The sequence below is a fragment of the Chlorocebus sabaeus genome, chromosome 5 (genome assembly GCF_047675955.1).
Source record: "Chlorocebus sabaeus isolate Y175 chromosome 5, mChlSab1.0.hap1, whole genome shotgun sequence".
NCBI classification, from domain to species: domain Eukaryota; kingdom Metazoa; phylum Chordata; class Mammalia; order Primates; family Cercopithecidae; genus Chlorocebus; species Chlorocebus sabaeus.
Genome location: NC_132908.1, coordinates 84335009 through 84358960, shown reverse-complemented (window position 1 = coordinate 84358960; position 23952 = coordinate 84335009). Strand labels below are relative to the sequence as shown.

At 54.7% G+C, this 23952-nt stretch overlaps 1 protein-coding gene across 2 annotated transcripts in view; it reads left to right on the top strand.

Moving 5' to 3' along the window:
• The window catches only part of KLHDC4 (kelch domain containing 4), a 57717-nt gene extending 35581 nt beyond the window's left edge, over positions 1 to 22136 (top strand). For both annotated transcript variants that reach the window (XM_007994301.3, XM_038008181.2), the window contains exons 7-12: positions 39 to 198; positions 14588 to 14663; positions 18180 to 18388; positions 19946 to 20348; positions 21455 to 21577; positions 21818 to 22136. In XM_007994301.3, the coding sequence (XP_007992492.3) occupies positions 39 to 198; positions 14588 to 14663; positions 18180 to 18388; positions 19946 to 20348; positions 21455 to 21576 (970 nt within the window). In that variant the 3' untranslated portion in view covers position 21577; positions 21818 to 22136. The remainder of the gene's footprint in view (positions 1 to 38; positions 199 to 14587; positions 14664 to 18179; positions 18389 to 19945; positions 20349 to 21454; positions 21578 to 21817) is intronic.
• The last annotated feature ends 1816 nt before the right edge of the window (positions 22137 to 23952 follow it).

Below are 23952 nucleotides of genomic sequence, written 5' to 3'. Positions count from 1 at the left end.
ACGGACCCTGACAGTTGGTGTTACTTCGTTCTAAGCAGGGATTACATCTACTACAATGATGCGTACGCCTTTAATCTGGACACCTTCACATGGAGCAAGCTGTCCCCGTCAGGCACGGGGCCCGCACCCAGATCAGGCTGCCAGATGTCCATCACTCCCCAGGGCGGCATCGTCATCTACGGGGGCTACTCGAAACAGGTAAGGCGCAGGGTGGGGAAACAGGTAAGGTGCACGTGGGGAAACAGATAAGGCGCGGGGTGGGGAAACAGGTAAGGTGCACGTGGGGAAACAGATAAGGCGCGGGGTGGGGAAACAGGTAAGGCGCGGGGTGGGGAAACAGGTAAGGTGCACGTGGGGAAACAGGTAAGGCACGGGGTGGGGAAACAGGTAAGGCGCGGGGTGGGGAAACAGGTAAGGTGCACGTGGGGAAACAGGTAAGGTGCACGTGGGGTGGGGAAACAGGTAAGGCGCGGTGTGGGGAAACAGGTAAGGTGCACGTGGGGTGGGGAAACAGGTAAGGCGCGGGGTGGGGAAACAGGTAAGGTGCACGTGGGGTGGGGAAACAGGTAAGGGCGCGGGGTGGGGAAACAGGTAAGGCGCGGGGTGGGGAAACAGGTAAGGCGCGGGGTGGGGAAACAGGTAAGGTGCACGTGGGGTGGGGAAACAGGTAAGGCGCGGGGTGTGGGGAAACAGGTAAGGCGCGGGGTGTGGGGAAACAGGTAAGGTGCACGTGGGGTGGGGAAACAGGTAAGGCGCGGGGTGGGGAAACAGGTAAGGTGCACGTGGGGTGGGGAAACAGGTAAGGGCGCGGGGTGGGGAAACAGGTAAGGCGCACGTAGGGTGGGGAAACAGGTAAGGCGCGGGGTGTGGGGAAACAGGTAAGGCGCGGGGTGTGGAAACAGGTAAGGCGCGGGGTGTGGGGAAACAGGTAAGGCGCGGGGTGTGGGGAAACAGGTAAGGCGTGGGGTGTGGGGAAACAGGTAAGGCGCGGGGTGGGGAAACAGGTAAGGCGCGGGGTGGGGAAACAGATAAGGCGCGCGTGGGGAAACAGGTAAGGCGCGGGGTGGGGAAACAGGTAAGGCGCGCGTGGGGAAACAGGTAAGGCGCGCAGGGTGGGGAAACAGGTAAGGGCTCGGGGTGGGGAAACAGATAAGGCGCAGGGTGGGGAAACAGGTAAGGCGCGCGTGGGGAAACAGGTAAGGCGCGCAGGGTGGGGAAACAGGTAAGGGCTCGGGGTGGGGAAACAGATAAGGCGCAGGGTGGGGAAACAGGTAAGGTGCGCGTGGGGAAACAGGTAAGGCTCCGGGTGGGGAAACAGGTAAGGTGCGCGTGGGGAAACAGGTAAGGTGCGCGTAGGGAAACAGGTAAGGCGCGGGGTGGGGAAACAGGTAAGGTGCGCGTGGGGAAACAGGTAAGGCGCGCGTGGGGAAACAGGTAAGGCGCGGGGTGGGGAAACAGGTAAGGCGCGGGGTGGGGAAACAGGTAAGGCGCGCGTGGGGAAACAGGTAAGGCGCGGCGTGTGGGGAAATAGGTAAGGTGCGCGTGGGGAAACAGGTAAGGTGCACGTGGGGAAACAGGTAAGGCGCGGGGTGGGGAAAGAGGCACTGCTGTCTGGTCTCTTCAGTTTCATGAACATTGAAACTTTCACATGGGATTACTCTGGTTTAATATAAACAATTTTAATCTAAACAGTTCTTTATATTGAATTAGAAGTAGAGATAGTGTTAATCGGCTCCACTGTGAACTTGGTGCGACTGTTGGGGCCGTGTTCTGTTCTCCACATCCCTCAGCAGTGCAGTGTGAGCGATTCTGTGTTCTGAGGGTCTCCTTCCTGCACCATGGGTGCTCACTACTGTGTAGTATTCCCTGTGGAGTGAAATTCTCCTCGCTCCTGTTAACGGGCTTGTTTCTTCTGTAACCTGAGAACAGTGCTGGCGGGAATGTTCTCGCGCCCACACCGGAGCCTCCTGCTGGTGGAGTGTGTGCTCCGCACATGTGCTGGCATCTCCTGCTCATGGAGTTTGTGCTGCTCACACGTTCATTGCTGCTTCATGCTGAGGTGTTCCATTATGTGATTGTCCCACAGTTGGTGGTTCTGTTTTTCATTGGCGGACACCCGGGCTGTTTCCATTCTTCAGAAGACACAGCCTTTGGAAGCAGCTGTGACTAAAGCTGCTCTGAGCATGTCCATGTGAATCTTTTGAGTGGCTACATGCATTGGTTTATATTGGGTAAGTGGCCGGTTCCACTTGTGCTGGAAATGTCGGGGAGTTCCGGTTGCTCCCTGTTCTTACCAGCCCTGATGGCGTCAGTCTTTCCATTTTTAGCTATTCTGGTGGATGTGTGGTACCTCATGTTTTAATTCACATTTCTTGATGACTGCTGGTGTTGGGCGCTTTTCATGAGCTTAGCTTCCCTGAAGTGTGTGTTCATGTCGTCTGCTATTTTTAATGGGCTGTATTTTTGTTAGTGAGTTGCAGAAGGTGACATTCTGGATACCTGTCCTTTTCAGGTGTGTGGACCCTCCCGGTAGTGGCATGGCTAGTCACCTTCTGAAGTGTTTGTTGATAAGTAGAAGCTTTGAGTTTTGATAAAATCTAATTTATTACGTTTTTCTTTTGTGATTATTGCTGTCTGTGATACAGGAAGACCTTGTTTACCTCCAGTAACAAAGATTTTCTTACATTTTTCTCTAAAAATTACATGGTTTTACAGTTAGTCCTGTGATCTGCCTTGGACTAATTCTCAAGAGTAGCACAAGGTGGGTATTGAGGCTCCTCTGTTTCCCCCGTATAGATACTCATCTCAGCATCATCTGTTGAAAAGGCTTTTTAGGCCAGGCACAGTGGCTCATGCCTGTAATGCCAGCACTTTGGAAGGCCGAGGTGGATGGATCACTTGAGGTCAGGAGTTCGAGATCAGCCTGGGCAACATGGTGAAACCCCGTCTCTACTAAAAAATACAAAAATTAACCGGGCGTGGTGGGGCGTGTCTGTAATCCCAGCTACTCGGGAGGCTGAGGTAGGAGAATCACTTGAACCCGGGAGGTGGAGGTTGCAGTGAGCCAAGATTATGCTACTGCGTTCCAGCCTGGGCAATAGAGCCAGACTCTGTCTCAAAAAAAAAAAAAGAAAAAAGAAAAGGCTTTTTATTCTCCATTGAATACCTTAGGAACCTTTGTTGAAAATCACATGCCTGCGGGAACATAGGTCTGTTTCTCCGTTCGGATCCACGTCAGTCCTGATGCCAGTGTCCCACCAGCCTCGTTTTTACGCCTTTCTAGTAACTCCTGAAATACAAGTCATTCAGCTGCTGCTTTTTCAAAGTCGTTTTGACTATTCTAGCTTCTTAACATTTCTGTATACATTTTAGCATGAGCTTATTAATTTCTACCAAAAAGGGGGCAAAAAGCCTTTTCAAAAGCCTGCTGGGAATCTGATTAGAGTTGTTTTAAATCTGTAGAGGAATCTGGGGGAGATTTGATGTCTTTGAGTCTTCCAGTTCTTGAACATGGATTCTCTCTCAATTTATTTTGGTTTTCTTTAATTTCTTTCCCTTTTTTTTTTTTTTTTTTTGAGAGAAGGTCTCACTCTTTCACCCAGGCTGGAGTGCAGTGGCACAATCACGGCTCACTGCAGTCTCTACCTGGGCTCAAGTGATCTCCCGCCTCAGCCCCACAAATAGCTGGGACCATCATGCCCAGCTAATTTTTGTGGTTTTTTTGTAGAGATAGGATTTCGCCACGTCATCCAGACTAGTCTCGAACTACTGGGCTCAAGCAGTTTGCCCACCTCAGCCTCCCAGAGTGCTGGGATTACAGGCATAATTCGCCGCACCTGGCCAGTTTCCTTTACTCTTTTTCAGCAGTGTTTTTTTATTTCTCAGTGTAAAGGACTTATATATATTTTATTAAATTTATGTTTATTGATGTGAGTGGAATTCTTGAAATTATACTTTCCGATTATTTCCTGCTAGTGTATAAAAACACATTTTAGGACAGGCGTGGTGGCTCACGCCTGTAATCCCAGCATCCCAGTGCTTTGGGAGGCCGAGGCTGTGGATCATGAGGGCAGGAGATTGAGACCATCCTGGCCAACACGGTGAAACCCCGCCTCTACTAAAAATACCAAAAAAAAAAAGAAAAAGAAAAAGAAAAAAAAGCCGGGCATGGTGGCACACGCCTATGGTCCCAGCTTCTCTGGAGGCTGAAGCAGGAGAGCAGCTTGAACCCAGGATGCAGACATTGCAGTGAGCCGAGATCATGCCACTGCACTCCAGCCTGGGCGACAGAAGCGAGACTCCGTCTCAAAAAAAAAAACCAAAAAAACCCAAAATTAGTTGGGGGTGGTGGCACATGCCTGTAATCCCAGCCACTTGGGGGACTGAGGCAGGAGAATCACTTGAACCCCGGAGGTGGAAGTTGTGGTGAGCCGAGATCGCACCATTGCACTCCAGCCTGGGCAACGAGAGTGAAACTCTATCTCAAAAAAAAAAAAACAAAAACCACATTTTGTGTTTTTTTGTATATTCACCTTGCATTTTGTGATCATGCTGAATTCACTTATTTTTACTAGTTTCAGATTCATTAAGATTATGAAAGCAGTCGTAATAGTGCAGATGGGGCAATTTTACTTACTCCTTTCTTATCGTTGTGCCTTTCATTTCTTCATCTTGTCTTCCTGCAGTAGCTGGGACTCCAGCATGGTGTTGAATGGAGGTGTGCAGAGTGAGATTGCCGGGGCTGTTCTGTCTTGGGAGGGAGGCGCCCAGCCACCCACCGCCAGGACCACCGGCTGTGGCTGCTTCCCAGATGTCCTTTAAGTTCTGTTCTGTTCTTATATGTCCTTTAAGTTCTGTTCTGTTCTTCTATGAATTTCTATTATGAATGAGTGCAAAGATTTTGTTAAATTATTTTAACAATTTATTGATTGTATGGTTTTTCTCTTTTGTTCAGTTTTTTAAAACTGTTTTAATTACATTTTACAAGTTTTATCAATGAATTTAAAATATTTTCTCATTTCCCTTGTGGCTTCATTGAACTGTGGATTACTTCAGAACGCGTTGTTTAATTTCAAGTCATTGAGATTTTCCCCAGTCTTATTGGTCGTGACTTCTGCTTATTCCATGGTGACTAGAAAACGTATTGTTTGTGAATTCAGAATGGCATTTCTGCCTGTTGCCAGGATGTTCAGATGCAGCAGCTTTCTGTGTGTTGAGCCTGGCGTCTGCAGCCTGAATGATGGCCAGTTATTCTGTGAGGTTATTCATCTGTGGTCAGTTACTCATCTGTGAGGTGCTTTGAGGTTTCTGTCTCGGTGATCGTGGCATTTGCAAGTGTGTTTCTTCCCCTCCGGTCCTCACATTCGGTCCTTCTTCCTGTCCGCTATGCTGTGTTCAGTGTCCTGAGATGGGGTCTTCCCTGGACACTGTGAAGAAAGGCTGGCCCAATATTTCTGGGCTGATTTGTGAGCAGAGCTCCCTAAAGGAAGACAGCTGAACTCCGCCAGAGTCCACCTAGGTCTTTCTGAGTGGACGTGTCCTCCAGCCTGTGATTGTGAGACCACGGACAGCATCCTGTGCCTCAGTTTCCCTCTGTGTGTGGCAAGTGGAGATGTGGCTCTGAACCCCCTTCTTCCCTATAGTCCTTCCCACCAGGGGATTTGCTTTCTTGCAGCTGTAGAAAAATGATCTTTGCTTTTTAATTTCATCTGCAAAACGCAGAAACAGTCGAATGCTTACTTGGTACACATCAAGTCTTACTTTAGATGGTCACGTTTAGGATTTCGGGATGTGTTACTGAGTGTTTCTTCGTAAAGTGTGAGACTTGGGGTCTCTGTAAGCTTTAAATTTCATCCCTGCTGGCCAAGAGTGCAGCTGAGAGGACCAAGTGAGTACTGACTGCCCTAGAGCAGGGCAGTGCCTTGGGTTGCTGGACCCAGACAGACCTGCGAAGAGGGAGGCACGGCGTGGGCTGCAACCAAGGGGAGAGGGGAAGGAGATGGTTAGGGTGAGTTTTCAAACAAGGACATGTTTATGAGCAAAGGAACAGGGATGGAAACGTGCAGAGTACATCTGGTGGAAGTTGGTAAGGCCACTGTGGCTGGAATTCAGAGTGTGAGGGTGGCGAGAGCCAGGGCTGGGGAGGGCAGGATGTCAGGAGGCGTTGAGCTCCTCCTTCGGGAACCGGTTTCAGCAAGGCAGTACCTGAGAGGGAGGGGTGCTGAGCTGGCATCAACAGTGCAGGGTTCCAGTTGGGGGCTGGCAGGGCAGATGAGTTAAGGGGCAGCAAGCCTGGTAACGGCCGTTGTGCAGTAAGTACTCCTAGATGAGACACAGGAAAGGAGTTGGCTTGGGACTGGTGTCGTGTGTGGCTCTCATGAGTGGGTGGGATGACTGAGGCAGGGAGGACGCCTTTGTACAGGGAAGCTGGCAGGGGCTGCAGTTGCTGCTTCTCACCTCATTTCTTAGGCACCAAGGAAGTTTCAGGCCATTCATCTGTGTGAGGCCTGTGTTTTCCTTTTGCATAGTTAGGTAATTATCATCTTGTATTTGTGAGCCATAGCTTATTTGTGTAAATAGTGTAGGCCCCAGGCAGCAGGACCCTCATGCCTGGAGAGCTCCCAGGGGAGGCATCCGTGGGTCCTGAGCTGCCTCAGTGGAGGGCATTTCTCCTGGACGGTTCTTTTGACCACTTGGATTCCAAGACCTAGTACTAAACAGAAGGTTTTTACCATTGCTTAAAATGTTTACAGTGGGCTGGGCATGGTGGCTCATGCCTGTAATCCCAGCATTTTGGGAGGCCGAGGTGGGCGGATCACTTGAGGTCTGGAGTTAGAGACCAGCCTGGCCAACATGGTGAAACCCTGTCTCCGCTAGAAATACAAAAATGAGCTGGGTGTGATGGTGTGCACCTGTAGTCCCAGCTACTCAGTAGGTTGAGGCACAAGAATCGCTCGAACCCGGGAGGTGCAAGTTGCAGTGAGCCGAAATCTCACCGTTGTACTCCAGCCTGGGTAACAGAGTGAGACTGTCTCAAAACAAAAGTTTACAGTGAAGGTAGTAACTGCAGGATCAAGATTTTTTATTTCTGTTACTGATTTTTTAATCTCCTGGAGGAGGGGCCACTCCCTGGCATATGGTTCCAGAAGAGGAAGCAAAGTTTCCTCTCTGAGTGCTGGAGCACGGGCACATGGGCCACTGAGCCAGGGAGACCTCCTCAACTCAGACGCCTCAGGGCGTTCCTGAGACCTTGGCCCGTGAATGCACACTTGTCGACCGGTCACGAAACAACTCTCAGGACTCCCCACATGAGTGTCCTGGGCCCCAGCCTCTCCCACCCCTACGCCAGTGAACACATGTCTGCAGCGCATCCAGGTAGCTGGAGTTCATTCTGCTGCCCTGGCAATAAAGGATTTCAGCCTTTTAATGGCAGTTGGTCAGAGATTGAACCAAGTTGATCGGAATAAACCGATTTTTTTCTTGGTGGTCTTTTGTTCTGCACAGAGAAAATCAACTTATTTTCTGGAGTAGAGGCTGGCATCGGTCAGGCTTGTCTAGATACTCTGGCGTCCGGGAGGGCACCGAGAACAGGCTGACTTGGCCGAAAGCCGGGCAGGATGCCCCGGTCTCGTGCTTTCTCCCAGCAGATGCATCGTAGAGTGCAGCAGGACGGTGAACAGCCAGACCGGCTAAGCTGTATCGCTTTCATCAGAATCGCATGTCATTCTCAGCAGCTGCTGTCTGCAGCCACGTGCACCCACCCTTAGTCCAACGGTAGATGATCTCAATCCACTTAGTTCAGTAGCTCTTGGCTCCGAGCCTGTGGCATTTGGAATTGCAGTGAAAAGCTTGTCTGTTTGGATTCATGAGGGATTTATCGGAATTAGTGAGAGATTTGAGTTGTGAATGGTATGGAGTGTAAAAAAAGTGGGTAGCCTAAGCAGGTAGTCAGCTGCGCCATGGCCAAAGCGGCAGCCTGCGAGAACTGACGGAAGCATCGGTACATGGCCTGTGCTTGAGCTTGGAGCTGGGGGAAGCTCTTCCTTGCTCTGGTGCCATTACACCCCCACCCCCGTGCTTTGTCCTCTTGGCAGGACCCCGCTGTGCTGTGCTGCTGCTGTGTGGCCCAGGCCAGAGAAGACCCCACACACCGTGGGCACACGCCTCTCCCCGATGCAGGCCCCGTCCATGCTCCCAGGAGGTCCTGCCACCCGCCACCAACCCTCACCTCACATTTCACTGAGCAAGTAGAGGTGGCTTGGAGAATGCCTAACCCCTGCCCGCGGCCACGCACTCCACTCTCCTGCCAGAGCTGGCGCCTCCCCGGGGGCGAGTCCTCCTCTCTGCCCTCTCAGGATCACGCCAGAGTGCAGCAGCCAGAGTGACCTGCAGAGATGCAAGCCAGGCCAGTTCTCCTCCATGCAGAGCCCCCATGGTCCTCGTCTCAGCAGGGCTGCCTCCAGCTTCCATCTCCCTGCATGTCCTTGTCCTTCTGCTTACCGTCCTCCCTGTTGGAGACAGACTTGGCCATTGTCTCCCACCTGGAGAAGAGTCTCACAGGGACAGACTTTTGTCCACTTGTGTGCCTGGTGCCTAGACAGTGGCGTGCTTGACAGTGTTTGATCAGATGAAGGCCTTCTGACCCTGGTTCTGCATGGCAAGGCTCCGGAGTTTGACATGTTAAGATCGCGGGTTCATGAAGTGGACAGTAGTGCTCAGAGCCTTGACCTTGGGGCTGTACCTGGCTCTAGATTAAGAGGAACTCAGACACCTGCCCTCCTTTCTCCTCCTGTAACCAGATGCCATCCCACGCTCCCTCAGGAGATGCATCTGAGGAGCCTCGGGAGGACTTTAAACACCCTCCAGGCTCTGGTGCCACGAAGAACTGGCAGCTTTGGTCAGGATCGTAACCAGGTTTTATAAATTTCGAGTCGGTCTGGGTCCAGCTAGTGCTTTTACTACGATGACTTGTATCCTGACAAAAGAGATGCCGCTTGTGGGCCAACAGAGACCCAGCAACGTTCGCGTGTGCGAGGACTCAGTCCTTAGTATGTGCTTCCGGTGTTGTGGGAGCTTCCGGAGAGGGAATTCTCGTTCCTTTAGAGAATCAGGGAAAGAGCACAGCTCTTTGGAAATGGTGTATGGATGGGGAGGGTGGGGGCACGATACTGGAAGGCTTATCACCTAGTGGTCTCTTTCCATGGACACATGGGCAGCCAAGGGCCGAGTCCTGCTGAGGACAGGGCCCTCCTTCCTGCCTGCGTTTTGACCTCAGTCGTCGTCGTGTGCCTGGTGGTGAGGAGATAGCGTCTGTGCCCAGCCAGGAGAGGGCTGTTCTCTGTACGCCCCACTGTTTCCACGTGGCCGTGGAGCATGCTGGCAGAGGCCAGAGCATCCTTTGATTTGCCACTTGGGAGCTGAGCTCCTGGAAGACTGGAAGCAGAGTTGTTGTGAGTGTGGGGATTGTGTGACTCGTGAGATCCCGGCTGACCCTGGAGCCAGCTCCATGCCCACCAGGCCCCTGAGCTCCGTGACCAGCTCTCCCAGGTCACCAGCTGCAGGGTGGCTCAGCTTGCCTTGTGCTGGGGAATTGGGCATGACAGCGGCTCCTACTCACGTTCCAGTGCACACAGACCTGTGGCCACACCTGTTTCTGGGTGTGTTTTTTAATGGCGAACCTGAAAATGGTCTGTCTTGGAAAGCGATGGGAAGAAGTCTCGGCTGTGGGGTGTTCAGTGGCTGTTGACCATTGAGAAAGTGGTCTTGGATGTGGATGGGAAGGTGCCCTGGGGCCCGGCTTCAGGTGTAGAGGCAGGCAGGGCCTTGTCCTGGTGCAGACAGTCACGCAGAGGGGCTTGACCAGGTTCCAGGAGAAAGGACTGAGTGGCTGGAAAGGCAGACATGGTGGGGTCCCAGACTGGCTCTGCAGAAACCATCCTGATAGCAGTGTCCCCAAAGAGCCTGCAGCTGTGGCAGGGAACATGCATGGGCTTCTCGAACAGCTTCCCTGAAGCAGTTTTCAAAAGGAAGCTGACTGGGAGTTGTGCTGATGGAATTGATGCTAAAGGTAATCGACAGGGTGTTATTTTAGCAGCAGCCCTGCCGAGAGGGTGTGCACGAGTTCATGCTGCTCACGTAACAGGTGGTTGGGTGGGGGTCCTCTCGTCATGGGTACCTCTCCCACAGCCCCGCGAAACGTGAGATGCCTCCTGTGCACCAATGTGGCTTGGTGTCTCCGCAGGGGATCAGCGTCTCTGCAGGGCTCATCACCTGTGGTTGTGTGAGGTGAGGAGGGCACAGTACGTGTGGTTGCTGCTTGCCCGAGCTGTGCTCTTGGTGGGCCACTGGACCCGCGTCTGGCGAAGGTGGTTTAGGAGTCGTCCCCGGGTGCGTGGAGGGACAGGCTCAGTGGTATGGGAAGGAACGGCCCCTGTGGTTTCTGTGTTTACACATGTCCACTTGGAACCGACACACTCTCCGTGCCTGATTTTACTTTCGGTGAACGCCGGTGCTGCCGTCAGCACTGTCTTCTTCCAGGACCACTCCTCTGGCTGTGTCTTGCCACACACGTTCCCCAGCCGTGGAGAGCCTTTATCTACCTACCACTGCATTGCCGGCCCCTTCTGTGACCAGGCCTGAGCCACTGCATCACCGGCCCCTTCTGTGACTTGGCCTGATTTTATCTACCTTCCGTTGTATCGCCGGCCCCTTCTGTGACCAGACCTGATTTTATCTACCTACCACTGCATCGCCGGCCCCTTCTGTGACCTGAGCCGGTGACGGGGCCTTGGGACGGCCCTGAGTGTCTTCTGCTCTCCCAATGATTGAAATGGGTCAGTATCTGAGCTGACGTCCAGGTGAGCCAAAGCGGCTGCATTGAGGACTCACTGCAGGCTAAGCTAGGTGGCCTGTACTTCTGCGGGAGGTGGGGTCCCATCAGGGGATGTGGCTGCAGGCTAAGCTATAGGTGGCCTGTAATACATTGTGCGGGAGGTGGGGGACTGTTGGGACTTGGCGTGTGTGGCTGGTGCTCCTCGAAATGTTCAGGCTCAGCCGTGCTGTGCTCTGGGGTCTCAGCTGGATAATTCCAGAGCCAGCCCTGTTGCGCTTACCCTGCATGTCAACACTTGAGCTCTCTCTCAGATGTCTTTGAATTCCAGCAATAATGTATTAGAATGAAGTCTAACTTCTCCAAAAATTCATGCAGATTCTGTTTATTTCTTTAGTATAGTCAAGTTGGTTTTTGTGGAAAGACTTGAATGTAAAGCTGGTTTGGTGTACAGTAATAGAGCTTGAGCACAGGTGATCCAGAAAGACAGAGGGCAGCAAGGCCACTGTCTGTTACTTTCTTTGAGGACAGATAGGTTTGATTTTGGGAAAAGTCACAACACTTCCAGAAAAGAAACTGCTGTAGAAGGAGGAGTTAGAAGCTGTTGAGGAGGTTGACCCGTGGGCCCTGTTAGAGGGTGTGGCCGCCAGCCATGTGCTGGAAGGAACCTGTGGACCCGTGTGAGCAGAGCAGGCCTTGTGAAGTGCTCTAGCTTGCATGGTCTGAAGGGAAAGTACTTAAATATTGTAGCATAAAAGATTCCCCCATAGCCTGTTAATTCTAAGAAGAAAATGTTGCTGTCAGCAAAACAAGACAGTTCGCATAGACAGGTGCAGGGTTCTATAAGGAGACAGAGACCTGCTGAAGCTGATCAGCGGTTTGAGTTTCTGGTGACAAAGAGAGACGTCACCGCATTCCTTCCTTGTCCCCCCACCCGATGAAGACATCACCGCATTCCTTCCTTGTCCCCCCACCCGATGAAGACATCACCGCATTCCTTCCTTGTCCCCCCACCCGATGAAGACGTCACCGCATTCGTTCCTTGTCTCCCCACCAGATGAAGTCTCTGGGTGTCAGTTCAGTTCCCAATAATGCTAGGCCTTTAGGTTTGGAAAAGCACTCACGGAAATGACAGTCATTTTCTATCAACCTGCTATGGAAAGAGACTAGTCTCAGTCACTGTCTGGGATGTGCAGAAACCGCATCACCTGAATTGCACAGATATTTCCAGAAGGAGAACAAAGGAGACCCAGACCCAGTTTTCACTTCCTGGGATTCAGGTCACTCTCCGTGTGGCCACTGTGGAGCCCTCTTGGTTTTAGAACACTCAGGCCCAGGTGGAAATAGGAAGGCTCTGTGGACAGTGGATCATTTCGTGTTTCAAAAGGAAAATGTTTTTCTTCCATAATAGTAAACACAGTGCATGTTAGCTATAAGAAAAATAGCTATAAACAAATGTTTGCTTGCTCTACCAGATGGGAGGGCCTAGAAACAGTACTACCCGGGAGCCGTTCACACATCCATGCCCAGATCTTGGTCTTTTTCTTTAGTTTGTTTAATTTTTGAGACGTCTCACTCTGTCATCCAGGCTGGAGTGCGGTGGCATGATCTTGGCTCACTGCAGCCTCTGCCTTTCAGGCTCCAGTGGTCCTCCCACCTCAGCCTTGGGAGTAGCTGGGACTATACATGCGTGCCACCATGCCTGAGTGATTTTCGTATTTTTTGGTAGAGATGGGTTTTTGCCATTGCTCAGCCTGGTCTTGAACTCCTGAACTCAAGCAACCTGCCCACCTTGGCCTCTCAAAGTGCTGGGATTACAGCAAATCTTGGTTTCTAATACCTTTCTGCAACAGAGGGAACCGGGACTCCCTTGAGAAATGGCTGATCGTAGGGCTGAGCAGGGGACATGTAGGAGGAATTGAGCATCTTGTGGTGCCAGAGCCTGAGGCAGTGCTGAAAGAAACGCACAAAGATGGTGCAAGTCACAGGGACGCAGGAGTAGCTGTAAAGGCTCCTAGTGGCAGCCGTGTGTTATTGAACAACCCGAGCAACAAAGATGGTGACAGAGCACAGCCGAACTAACAACCCGAGCAACACGGATGGGTGGTGACAGCACAGCCGAACTCTACGTCAGTATCCACGAGACAGAGTGTACCCAAAGTCTACATAAATATCCTAAAGACCACAGCGTGTACCCAAAGTCTACGTCAATATCCACGATATATAGAGCGTACCTGAAGTCTGTCAGTATCTACGAGACATAGAGCCTACCCGAAGTCTACATAAATACCCACAAGACCTTAGAATGTGCCCAAAGTCTACGTCAATATCCACGAGACGCAGAATGTGCCCGAAGTCTGCGTCAGTATCCACGAGACATGGAGCTTACCTGAAGTCTGTGTCAGTATCCACGAGACATGGAGCTTACCTGAAGTCTGTGTCAGTATCCACGAGACATGGAGCTTACCTGAAGTCTGTGTCAGTACCCCTGCGACCACAGTAGCATGGCCAAAGTCTGTGTCAGTATCTGTGAGAACACAGAGCATAGCTGAAGAGAAACTGTCAGACATGACCTCAGCCAGGCGGTCGGGGTCAGCGTCCACTGTGATGAATCCTGTTGATGGTGTGGACCCTTGATGGGACGTGATGAGATGGGCACTTCACCCCTGGGGTCATCCTGATGATCCATAACCCCAGTCTAGTGAGAAGGACAGCAGACAGTCCCAGTGGAGGGGCAGTCTGTAAGACACCTGGGCCATCCACACAGCCATCACAGTCCTCAGAAACAAGGAGAGTCAGAGACGCTGCCCCCAGCAACCTGAGGAGGCGAGAGGACGAAACGGCTGGCGGGACCCTCGATGGGGATCCCTGGGCAGGGGGAGCTGTGGGGAGCACTGGGGGCTCTGAATGAAGCGTGGGCTGCAGTCCCGGTAATGGGTCGGTGCCGGTTCCTGAGCCATCACGAGGGCATCAAGGAGAGGAAGGTATTCTTGCCGGGGGGACACTGGTGTGGGCGCGTGGGAGCTCTCGGTACTGTCTCAATTTTCTGCAAATACGAAACTTCTAAAATAGTGTATTAAAAATAGAGAATTAAAGTGCAGACAAAGACTAAGATGAGATGGGAATGGCTGGGGCCCTCCAGCCAGGGTGAGCGTTTTGCTGGCTGTCTCCCTCACCACCACAGGTCCCAGGTAACGTAGGGCATGGGTGCTGGGGAACAGCGCGCCTGGTCCGGCTGAGGCTCACTTGAGGCAGAGGACCAAGGGTTAAGGGACATGGAGCTCGTTGTTTTCGAAGCTTGGAGAAGTCTTTCAGTGGGCAGTGGCTGCCCTCTGCACACAGCAGTAACTTGATTTCTGCCCTGAAGCCTGAATCGTGTTATTTGAACGGCGGTGGGAATTGGGAGTCCACTGGGACCAGGAATGAAGAGTGACTGTGTAATGGTGTCAGAGACCCCGTGGCGATTTCCACACAGACCAGGGCTGCTGTGGAAGCTGTGTGCGCTCTGACAGGAGCTCTAGTATACTGTGTGATCGTGGCCGTTAGAAAGGTGGTCTCTTCAGATGGACCCGTTCAGGGGATAAAGCCCGTCGGGTGGTGCCGGCCCTCAGCACGCTGCAGGCGCACTTTGGAGCTTCGGGGCTGGTCTACAGGGAAGGCTTCCAGCCCCTTCCATCCAAAATGCGCCCACAGCGTGGGGGATCCGTAAGCAACCACTGTAGCTGCCCCCAGTTCTCACACAATTCCTTTCTTTTGCAGAGAGTTAAGAAAGACGTGGACAGGGGCACGCGGCACTCAGACATGTTCCTGCTGAAGCCGGAGGACGGGAGAGAAGGTAGAGGCGCTGTGCCTCCCGGGCGGGAGCTGGCTGGTCTGCCTGTGGCGGGAGGCGGAGCCCACACTCTCCCATGGATGCGGGGCTGCCGGTGAGCCCCTGCACCCTGCCCAGAGCGGAGGGCCTGCTGGAGATGGCCCATTTTGGGGTGGGCTGGGCGGGACAGGTCCCATAGCCCTGGTGTCTGCAGACAAAGGAGCGTCTGCTGGGCGGTCACCTCTGGGGGCATTGATGACGGACTGACTCAGACGCACGGCTGCTATTACCCTGCGGATACCCCACAATGGAGCAGTGAGCACAGTGCCGCTCAGCAGCTCCTGATGGGCGCCTGCAAGGGTCTCGAGCTCTCGAAGGGAGAACCATCCTGGGCCTGAAGTACAAGCCACCTGGAGTCACTGGGGCCGCCTGGCATTGTGCTGACAGGGCTTGCTCTTGGAGTAGTTGCGGGCAGCAGCTGGGCAGGCTGGGTGTGGGGCTGCCCACCCAGTGTTGCTTGTCCACAGAACTTCAAAAATCATCACCGAGACTGCTGTTGGCCCTCACTGGGACAGCCTCCAAGAATGGCCGTGGCCTCTGTCAGCTTGAGTCACTGAACCCTGAGGGCTGACAGAATGCCTAGATTTCTAAAAGCTTTTAGCTAAACTTGGATCTAAGAATCAAAAGTTTCTTATTAAAGCACAGGGGAACAATCATTGTTCTCTGGGACTTTTTAAAAGGATGACATGGGATGACCCAGGGGACACATCCAGAGGGCCCAGGATGTGTCAGCCACTCACCACCACCTTTTTTTTGTTGTTGAGATGGAGTCTTACTCCCTTGCCCAGGCTGGAGGGCAGTGGCGCGATCTCGGCTCACTGCAAGCTCCGTCTCCCGGGTTCACACCATTCTCCTGCCTCAGCCTCCCGAGTAGCTGGGACTACAGGCGCCTGCCACCACGCCCGGCTAATTTTTTGTATTTTTAGTAGAGACGGGGTTTCACGATGGTCTCGATCTCCTGACCTCATGATCCACCCGCCTCGGCCTCCCCAAGTGCTGGGATTACAGGCGTGAGCCACCGCGCCCGGCCTACTCTCACCACCTCCTATGCATGTTTCATGTTCCTGGGCATGGGTCATGCGTTGAGATGAACTGTTGGTGGCGTTTCCTGCCAGTGGCTGCTCATCCGTTCTCACAGACCTCTGAATGGGGAGAAACCCTGCCTGTGTGGAGCGTGGACCGTCCGTTCTCACAGACCTCTGAATGGGGAGAAACCCTGCCTGTGGGGAGCGTGGACCGTCCGTTCTCACAGACCTCTGAATGGGGAGAAACCCTGCCTGTGGGGAGCGTGGACCGTCCGTTCTCACAGACCTCTGAATGGGGAGAAACCCTGCCTGTGGGGAGCGTGGACCGTCCGTTCTCACAGACCTCTGAATGGGGAGAAACCCTGCCTGTGTGGAGTGTGGACCGTCCGTTCTCACAGACCTCTGAATGGGGAGAAGCCGTGCCTGTGGGGAGCGTGGACCGTCCGTTCTCACAGACCTCTGAATGGGGAGAAACCCTGCCTGTGTGGAGCGTGGACCGTCCGTTCTCACAGACCTCTGAATGGGGAGAAGCCGTGCCTGTGGGGAGCGTGGACCGTCCGTTCTCACAGGCCTCTGAAGCGGGAGAAGTCCTGCCTGTGGGGAGCGTGGACCGTCCGTTCTCACAGGCCTCTGAAGCGGGAGAAGCCGTGCCTGTGGGGAGCGTGGACCGTCCGTTCTCACAGGCCTCTGAAGCGGGAGAAGCCCTGCCTGTGGGGAGCATCGGGGGGGATGGGAGTGGGCTGCTACTTTTCAATCATTAATTTCTTGACTTTGAAAAAAATTGCATTTGTTTCAATTCATTCATTTCAACAGGCTGGGTCCAGTGGCTCATGCCTGTAATCCCAGCACTTTGGGAGGCTGAGGTGGGAGAATTGCCTGAGGCCAAGAGTTTGAAACCAGCCTGGGCAACATAGTGAGACACCATCTCTTAAAAAATGTAGCCAGGTGTGCTGGCGCGCGCCTGTAGTTCCAGCTACTCGGGAGGCTGAGATGGGAGGATTGTTTGAGCCCAGGAGGTGGAGGCTGCGGTGAGCTGAGATTGTGCCACTGCACTCCAGCCTGGGCAACAGAGCGATATCCTGTCTCAAAAAATAAATAATAAATAAAAGGAGACCATGGCATTTGTTCTGCTCCAGAGCAAGGGAGTGACGCCAGGAGGCACTGGTCGAGGGTGTTTGCCACGGAGCTTAGCATCCCCAGTGCCGTTAGGAAACCAGGGGACAGCTCTCATGGGAGGCTGTGGCTTGGGACCGGAGGGCTGGGCTAGACCCAGGAGACCCAGTGCCTAGGCCAAGTCTGCTTTTGTGACCCACAGCAGGTTCTCCAACCTCCCCAGGAGAGGGGACCATTGTGCAAAGTGTTTTTACCTCCTTCTTGCACTAAAATTCCTCAGGCTGAGGCCTCAGAAATACCTGAAGGGTTAATCTGAGTTCACACCCACTTGCCTGTCAAAAGGCCTAGGTGCCTCTGCCATGGCCCTGCCTTACCGCACCCCTGGCTGATGAGGGCAGACTCGTTCTTCCAGTCAGTTTCCCAGCTCACACGCCACTGAACTTGAACCTGGATGCTGGACTGTTTCCCACAGGGCGGCCCTGAGCCTGTGTGCTCCGCTCCTCAGCCCCCAAGAGGAAAGCATCGTGGTGAGGAGTGGCACACCTTGTCACCAGAGAGGGTCCTGCCCTGACTGTGTGGCGAGTTCTTAATGTTGGTCTTACCTGTTCCTTAACACAGTCGTGTGCTGGTGGGAATGAGGCAGGTGGCCCCGGAGCCACACCCGCAGTGGGCATGGGTGGGTGGTATCTAGCACCACACAGAATATGGCCATTTGCCACTTCTGGTTTTTTGTTTTTGTTTTTTTGTTCGTTAGAGGAAAAAAATCTCCATTCTTTCTCCTAGAAGTGGTGGGAAGACACCACCTGCACACCGGGCTCCATTGGAGGGTTGGCATGTCACATAGGTGTGGGCCAAGAAAGAACACAGGGCAGACCCCTCCTAAAGTAGAGCTGGCCACACTGCAGGCCCAAGGGGGACTGGCACAGGCCAGCAGGTCCCCGTGCAGGGCGGAGGGTCCCCGTGCGGGGCGAAGGGTCCCTGTGCGGGGCGGAGGGTCACCGTGCGGGTGGCCTCCCCACGGAAGCCCCTCTGTGTGTCTAGCGTGTGTGCTGCTTCTGCTCAATCCCTGCCTTTCCGCTGTGGCTTGAAGCTGCCCGTGGTCAGTGGTGCCTGGGGTGTGTGGAAAGCTGTTGAATGCCAGCTCTCTTAAGGAGAAGGGTGGAACTAAAGGGGCGTCGAATGGTGTCTGTTCTTCTGCAGCGGGAGCGGGGTTTTTGCCTGCAGTCTCACGGCTTTCATTTACCCCGTTCTGGGGGGCCCCTGGGGTCCTGGGTGTGTCCTGGGCTGGCTCTCAGGGTCCTTTCTTCTGTTCTTATCCCGTTTCCTTGCTCTCTTTTGACAGACAAGTGGGTGTGGACTCGGATGAACCCTTCGGGGGTCAAGCCCACCCCACGGTCTGGCTTTTCCGTGGCCATGGCCCCGAATCACCAGACGCTGTTCTTCGGGGGTGTCTGTGACGAGGAAGAGGAGGAGAGCCTGGCGGGCGAGTTCTTCAACGATCTGTACTTCTACGATGCCACCAGGAACCGCTGGTTTGAGGGACAGCTGAAGGTAGGGCAACCTCTGAGTGGTATGCGCCGTGGTGCGCGGCCCTAACTTGGTCCCTGCCTCCCTCCAGCAGCTTTGGGTGTCGGGGCCCCCAGAGCCCATGAGCTCTCTCAAGAGGGGCCGGGGTTCCGTCTCTGCCTGTGTCCTGGGTGACTAGGCTTGGACAGCCCTTGGTCATGGTCCCCTCAGCCCATCCTGGATGCTGGCAGTGCTGCTGCCTCAGGAGCCACTCTCCCCGGACTGAGGTGCCCGGGACCTCCCTGGCCCTCTGTGTGAGAAGGGTTTGCTGGAGGTCCTGGTGCAGACCAGCCTGTGTTGTTATGACATTTGAGCTCCCCTGGTTTCTGGCACCATCTTTACTGTCCGCATGGGCACAGCTGCTGTCCTGGGCCAGCCCAGCACAGGCACAGCAGTGGGTGACAGTCCCAGAAGGGGATCCCCCAGTTGGCCTCAGGGTCTCCAAGTGTACCAGGTCAACTGGACCCAGAAAGAGCCAAGCAGGGCTGGTCCCTGTTGGTTGCAAAGAGCTGCTCTTGACGCGTGGTGGCACCTGGGCTGGACACTGGGAAAACACGAGGGTTCGTTTCTGGATCCACAGTCCACCTCGCTCTGACTTTAGGAGGAATTACTCCAAGCAGAGTCTGCACAGGTTTCCCCTGTGGCTTTTCTTCAGAGAACGTTTTGACCCCAACTAGTGTCACAGTTCTTAAACTGTGTGATCACAGGGCCCTTGACATTTCCCGGGATCACGGAGGACCTCAGGGAGCGTTCCCTTTCGAAGCTCGTTGTTGGAGAGGAGAGGACAGGTACAGAGCGGGTCTTAGAAGTCTAGAATGTGAAGCTGACTTTGAGTTGATCTGGAGGTAGTGATCCTTGGAAAATTTGGAAATAACCTGGCAGATGTCACCTCGTGAGTTGGCAGCATTTTGTGACAAAATGGCAAAGGCTGTGACAGAAGGGTCCAAACTGACCGCTGCCACACAGCCAGGGAAATGGGACGGGGATGGACGGCTGTCCTGCAGGAGGCACCCTGACCTGAGAGCTCCCCTTTAGAAACGTTTGGTGAGGAAGGGCCCCTCTCCGACTGGCCGTTTGTAGTAAGTGAGCTGGGGTTGCGGGCCTGGCCGTTGGTCTTCCTTGGGAAAGGGGAGGAAGCCCCTCAGCCCGGCTTCCCCAGCCCTTCCGGGAGCCAGCGCTGTCGGTGGATTGGGTTTTCCCAAGGTGAGCGTCAGAGCCTGAGGGGCTGGTGCACTGGGTCTGGGGTCTGGTGGCCTGTCCACCTCTCAGTGGAGGTGTGGAGCCGCCCCTCAGTGAGGACACGCGATGGGGGGTTTTCTCCCCCAGCCCAGGAGTGAACGGCGAGGCCAGTGCAAGCCAGGAGCGTGCTCCTGCGGCCGAGTGCCTGCACCCAGGGCAGTCAGGGACGGCGCTCTCCTGGGTCACACACTCCCCACGCTTGTGGGTGGTCCCTGCAAACCCTTGCCTGGCCTCGTGGGCATAGCAGGACCGACCGCTGCCTCGCTGAAGCTGCTGCTCTCTGCTCCCTCCGTCTATTAATAGGGGCCCAAGTCTGAGAAGAAGAAGCACAGGCGGGGCAGAAGAGAGGAGCCCGAAGGTGGCAGCAAGCTGGCATGTGGGGGAGCTGGCACGCAGGCGCCTGTAGAGGTGGTCAAGGAGGTGGTGACCGAGGATGGGACCGTGGTCACCATTAAGCAGGTGCTCTCCGCCCCAGGCTCAGCAGGGCAGCCCCAGTCTGAGGACGAAGACAGCCTCGGGGAGGCCGGCAGCCCCACACCCGGGCCGTGTCCTCGCTCCAACGCCATGCTGGCCGTGAAGCACGGGGTGCTCTACGTCTACGGGGGCATGTTTGAGGCTGGCGACCGCCAGGTCACCCTCAGCGACCTGCACTGCCTGGACCTGCACAGGATGGAGGCGTGGAAGACCTTGGTGGAGATGGACCCAGGTGAGCCAGGCAACTTGGTGCCTCCGTGCCTGGGGGCGAGAGCCCACGGTCGTGTGTCGCGTCACTCAAAAGCAAGCCCTGCAAGCCGCCCAGAGGCGTCCTGTGCCGATGCTCCTCGCAGGGGCCTGTGCTCCTGCCTCCACGGTCAGACCTGTTGTGGAAAGGAGGGCCCATCCTGGGCACGTCCGTCCTTTGTCCCAGGTGCTGACAGGAGCTGCAGTTCTGGCGGCACAGGACACGGGCGCATCTGCTGCTCTGTCCACAGCATGCTTGCTTGTGGGCGGCCGTCCGTGCCGGGCCCCAAGGCCCTGGGTCTGAGCCTCCAGCGTTGCTGTCTGACCCAGGGCCCTTCTGCTGCCGTAGTCACACGTCCCCTTTACCCTGATTGCTGCTGGACTTGAGTCACCGTGCAATTTCTAAAGATCTGAGATGAAAGCAAAATCCACAAATCTAGGGAAAGGTAGTGAACCGTTGGCGCAGGATGTTTGCTGTTTTCTGAGAGCACTGTGAGCCATCGTGGAGGGTGGCAGGAGGCCCTCTTGGCCAGCCGCTCCCTTATGGGGGTGCTTTTGCATGTTTGCCGTCTCGGGTCTCTGCCTTGACATCCAGGGGAACACAGTCTGTTTTCTTTGTGGATCTGAAGGGGGCCGGGGAAGAGGAGTTAGGTTTCTTTTTCTTTCTTTTTTTTTTTTTTTGAGGCAGAGTCTCACTCTGTCGCCCAGGCTGGAGTGCAGTGTGCGATCTTGGCTCACTGCAGCCTCTGCCTCCCGTGTTCAAAGGATTCTTCTGCCTCAGCCTCCTGAGGAGCTGGGATTACAGGTGCCCACCACTACACCCAGCAGAGACAGGGTTTCACCATGTTGGCCAGGCTGGTCTTGAACTCATGACCTCAGGTGATCCACCCACCTGCGCCTCCCAAAGTGCTGGGATTACAGGTGTGAGCCACTGCGCCCGGCCAGGAGTTAGGTTTCACATCATGGTTCTTAAGTAAGAGGATGGAATCCCCCCAGGTCACCCTGCGGGACGGGTAGCCACCACCGTCCCGCGGCCTCCCCCGCCTGCCCCAGCTGCGCTGACATCTGTGTGTGTTCATTCTGCTTTTGAAGAAGCTCAGGAGTGGCTGGAGGAGACAGACTCGGAAGAGGACAGTGAGGAGGTTGAAGGTGCTGAGGGTGGAGATGAGGATGAGGACGAAGACAGCGGAGAGGAGAGCGGTGCGGAGGACTGAGGTGAGCGGGCTGGAGCTCACGGGTGGTGTGGCTGCTGGGTGTTGGTGAAAGGCTTTTCATGTTTATTGGATTTTTATTAGAATTCAGCTTTGTTCTGTAGATGCCTTGAGGCAAGTTTAAATTCTTAAAAACGGTATGTGGAGTAATTTCGGCAGCTTGCTGATGAGTGCAGCGTGCCTGTGGGCTCTTTGATGAGGTCTTCCCTGAAAACCCTGTGTTCTCTCTACCCTCCCTGCACAGGCATCCCCCTCGGCTGAATGTGTTTCTCTCTCATTCCTTCCTCTTTGCGTATCAGAAGAGCCCCCTCCAGGGGCACCTGGCAAGTGCTGTGCCCACGTCCGCCCAGGACCCAGCCGTGTTGGGTGAAGCTCTCGGGGCCAGCCTGTGCCCTGACACACAGGAGAGAGCTGAAGGTGGGTGGCCCAGGCCAGGGCGTGAACTTTCTCCCATGATTTAGTCTTTGATGCGGCGCTGGGCCAGAAGTTCAACTGAGTGCAGTGTGGGTGGATTCCCTCAGCAGCCTGTGTGTTGTGTAAAATAAATTGGACTTGAAACAAGACCACCACGGAGGTTTTCTTCTGTGCGGCCCTAGGCACACCCAGTCTTCCTGGGGCCTCTGCCCCGGGCCAGGGCTGGCCTAGGGCAAGACTGCCCCACACTGGAGGGTGGAACTTTGGACACGAAGGACCCTCGAGAAGCAGGTTTCTGCACCCAAAACCCCGGAATAAGCTGTGCTTTGTGAGCCTTTCCTTCTATAGAACCAGAAGAGGGCCCTGACTTCCCATCCATCTTCACACTCGGGATCAGCCTTTGACGTCTGGAAACTGAAAAGCAGGCCAGGGCCAGTGCACACCTTCCCTGTTCTCTTTCATGTACGGCACCGCTGGCCGACTCCACACGGGGATCTCCTGGTGGGGGTCCCTCATGTGCAGTGGCCTCACTCCTGGGAGCCCCCGTGCCCCCGCATGGTCTCTGGTGAGGCCCTGGTGGTCCCTGTCGGGTTTAGGGTTTAGGATTAGCATTTGCAAAGTGACAGGATGGGAGGCCGGAGGGCGAGGGCTCCCGGTGTCCCTATATGGCTGCCACCAGGTATCTCCAGCCAGCTCCTCCTGGCTCCCACGCTGCAGCGCCCTTGCCCCCAAAGGCTGTGGTGCGCTAACCCCCACCCGAGGCCTGCTCCAGTCCAAGACTGAAGGCCAGTTCAGATTTGCATAATTGGAGTCAAAAGTTGAGCACTGAAACCACACCCGGTGCAGTTTTGTAGGTGTCTTAAATATTTTGAACAGTGGGAATATAGGATCCTTAGCTTTCTGTAATGGGCCGACATAACTGTGGTCCCTTTTCTTATCTGGGAGTTCAAAACAAGGGTGGTGGGGAGACTCCCCTCCTGGCGGAACCAGTGTTGAGCGGAGAGGACTAGAAGCTGACTTGGCAGCGAGCAGCTGTGAGCGCCTCCCTGCTCCCTTGGCCGATTCGTCCTCATGGCTCCAGGTGGGCCCAGGAGTACCCGGGTCACCATGGGGCAGTGGCTTCAGAAGCGTCATCTCTCAGGATCACCTCAGGGGCACTTGGCCAACTCTTCCCCAGCAGGGGCACGTGCTGAGCTCCCTGGTGCAGCCAGGTGTTCAGGAGGCCTCGGCGGATGGGTGGCACTTGAACTGGCCCCGAGGGCCCTGCCTGCTGCCATGGGTGTGACCTCACTTCAGGCTTCTGTGGTCACTTGACCGAAAAGCTGATCAGAAAGGGGAAGGCTCTGAGCACTGCCTGTTCCCTGGTGGGGACACCTGTCTAGTGCGTCCGGATGTGTGGGTGGCACTGCCGACGGGTGAGGCTGCAGGCGTAGCCCCCCTTGGAGGGCTGCAGCTCGTGTTTGCGTTGTGCCGGCCCCCCTGCCAACCCCCGAGGGCTGCAGCTCATGTTGGCGGTGTCGGGCTTTGGCGGCCGGTTTGGGCACTTTGTCTCGAGTGCGGGGCAGGCAGGGCTCTTTCCTCACGCTCTCGGCTGAGCTGGTTGGGAGAGGCTCGGGCAGGGCTGAGAAGCCAGAGCGCAGGCAGCAGCGTCCCCGCCCCCACAGGCTCTGCGGCTCTGCGGCTCTGTGGCTCTGTGGCTCTGGCCCTTATCCAGAAGATGGACCCCGTTGTGTGGCCGGTTCGTTCTTCCCTCCTGCTCTTGGAGGAAGGAATGGAAAGATCTTGTTGGCTTCAATGCAGTTGTCTGTCATCAGAGATTTTCTTTCAGAGGACCTTGTAACTAATTAAATGGGATTCCAAGGAAGAAGATACTTTTGAATCAACCAAGTTGAAAGAAAGATGACAGCCCTGAGGAAGAAACTTCTTGTACACTTTCTTATACAGAAAGCATTTTGCTTTTGTTGC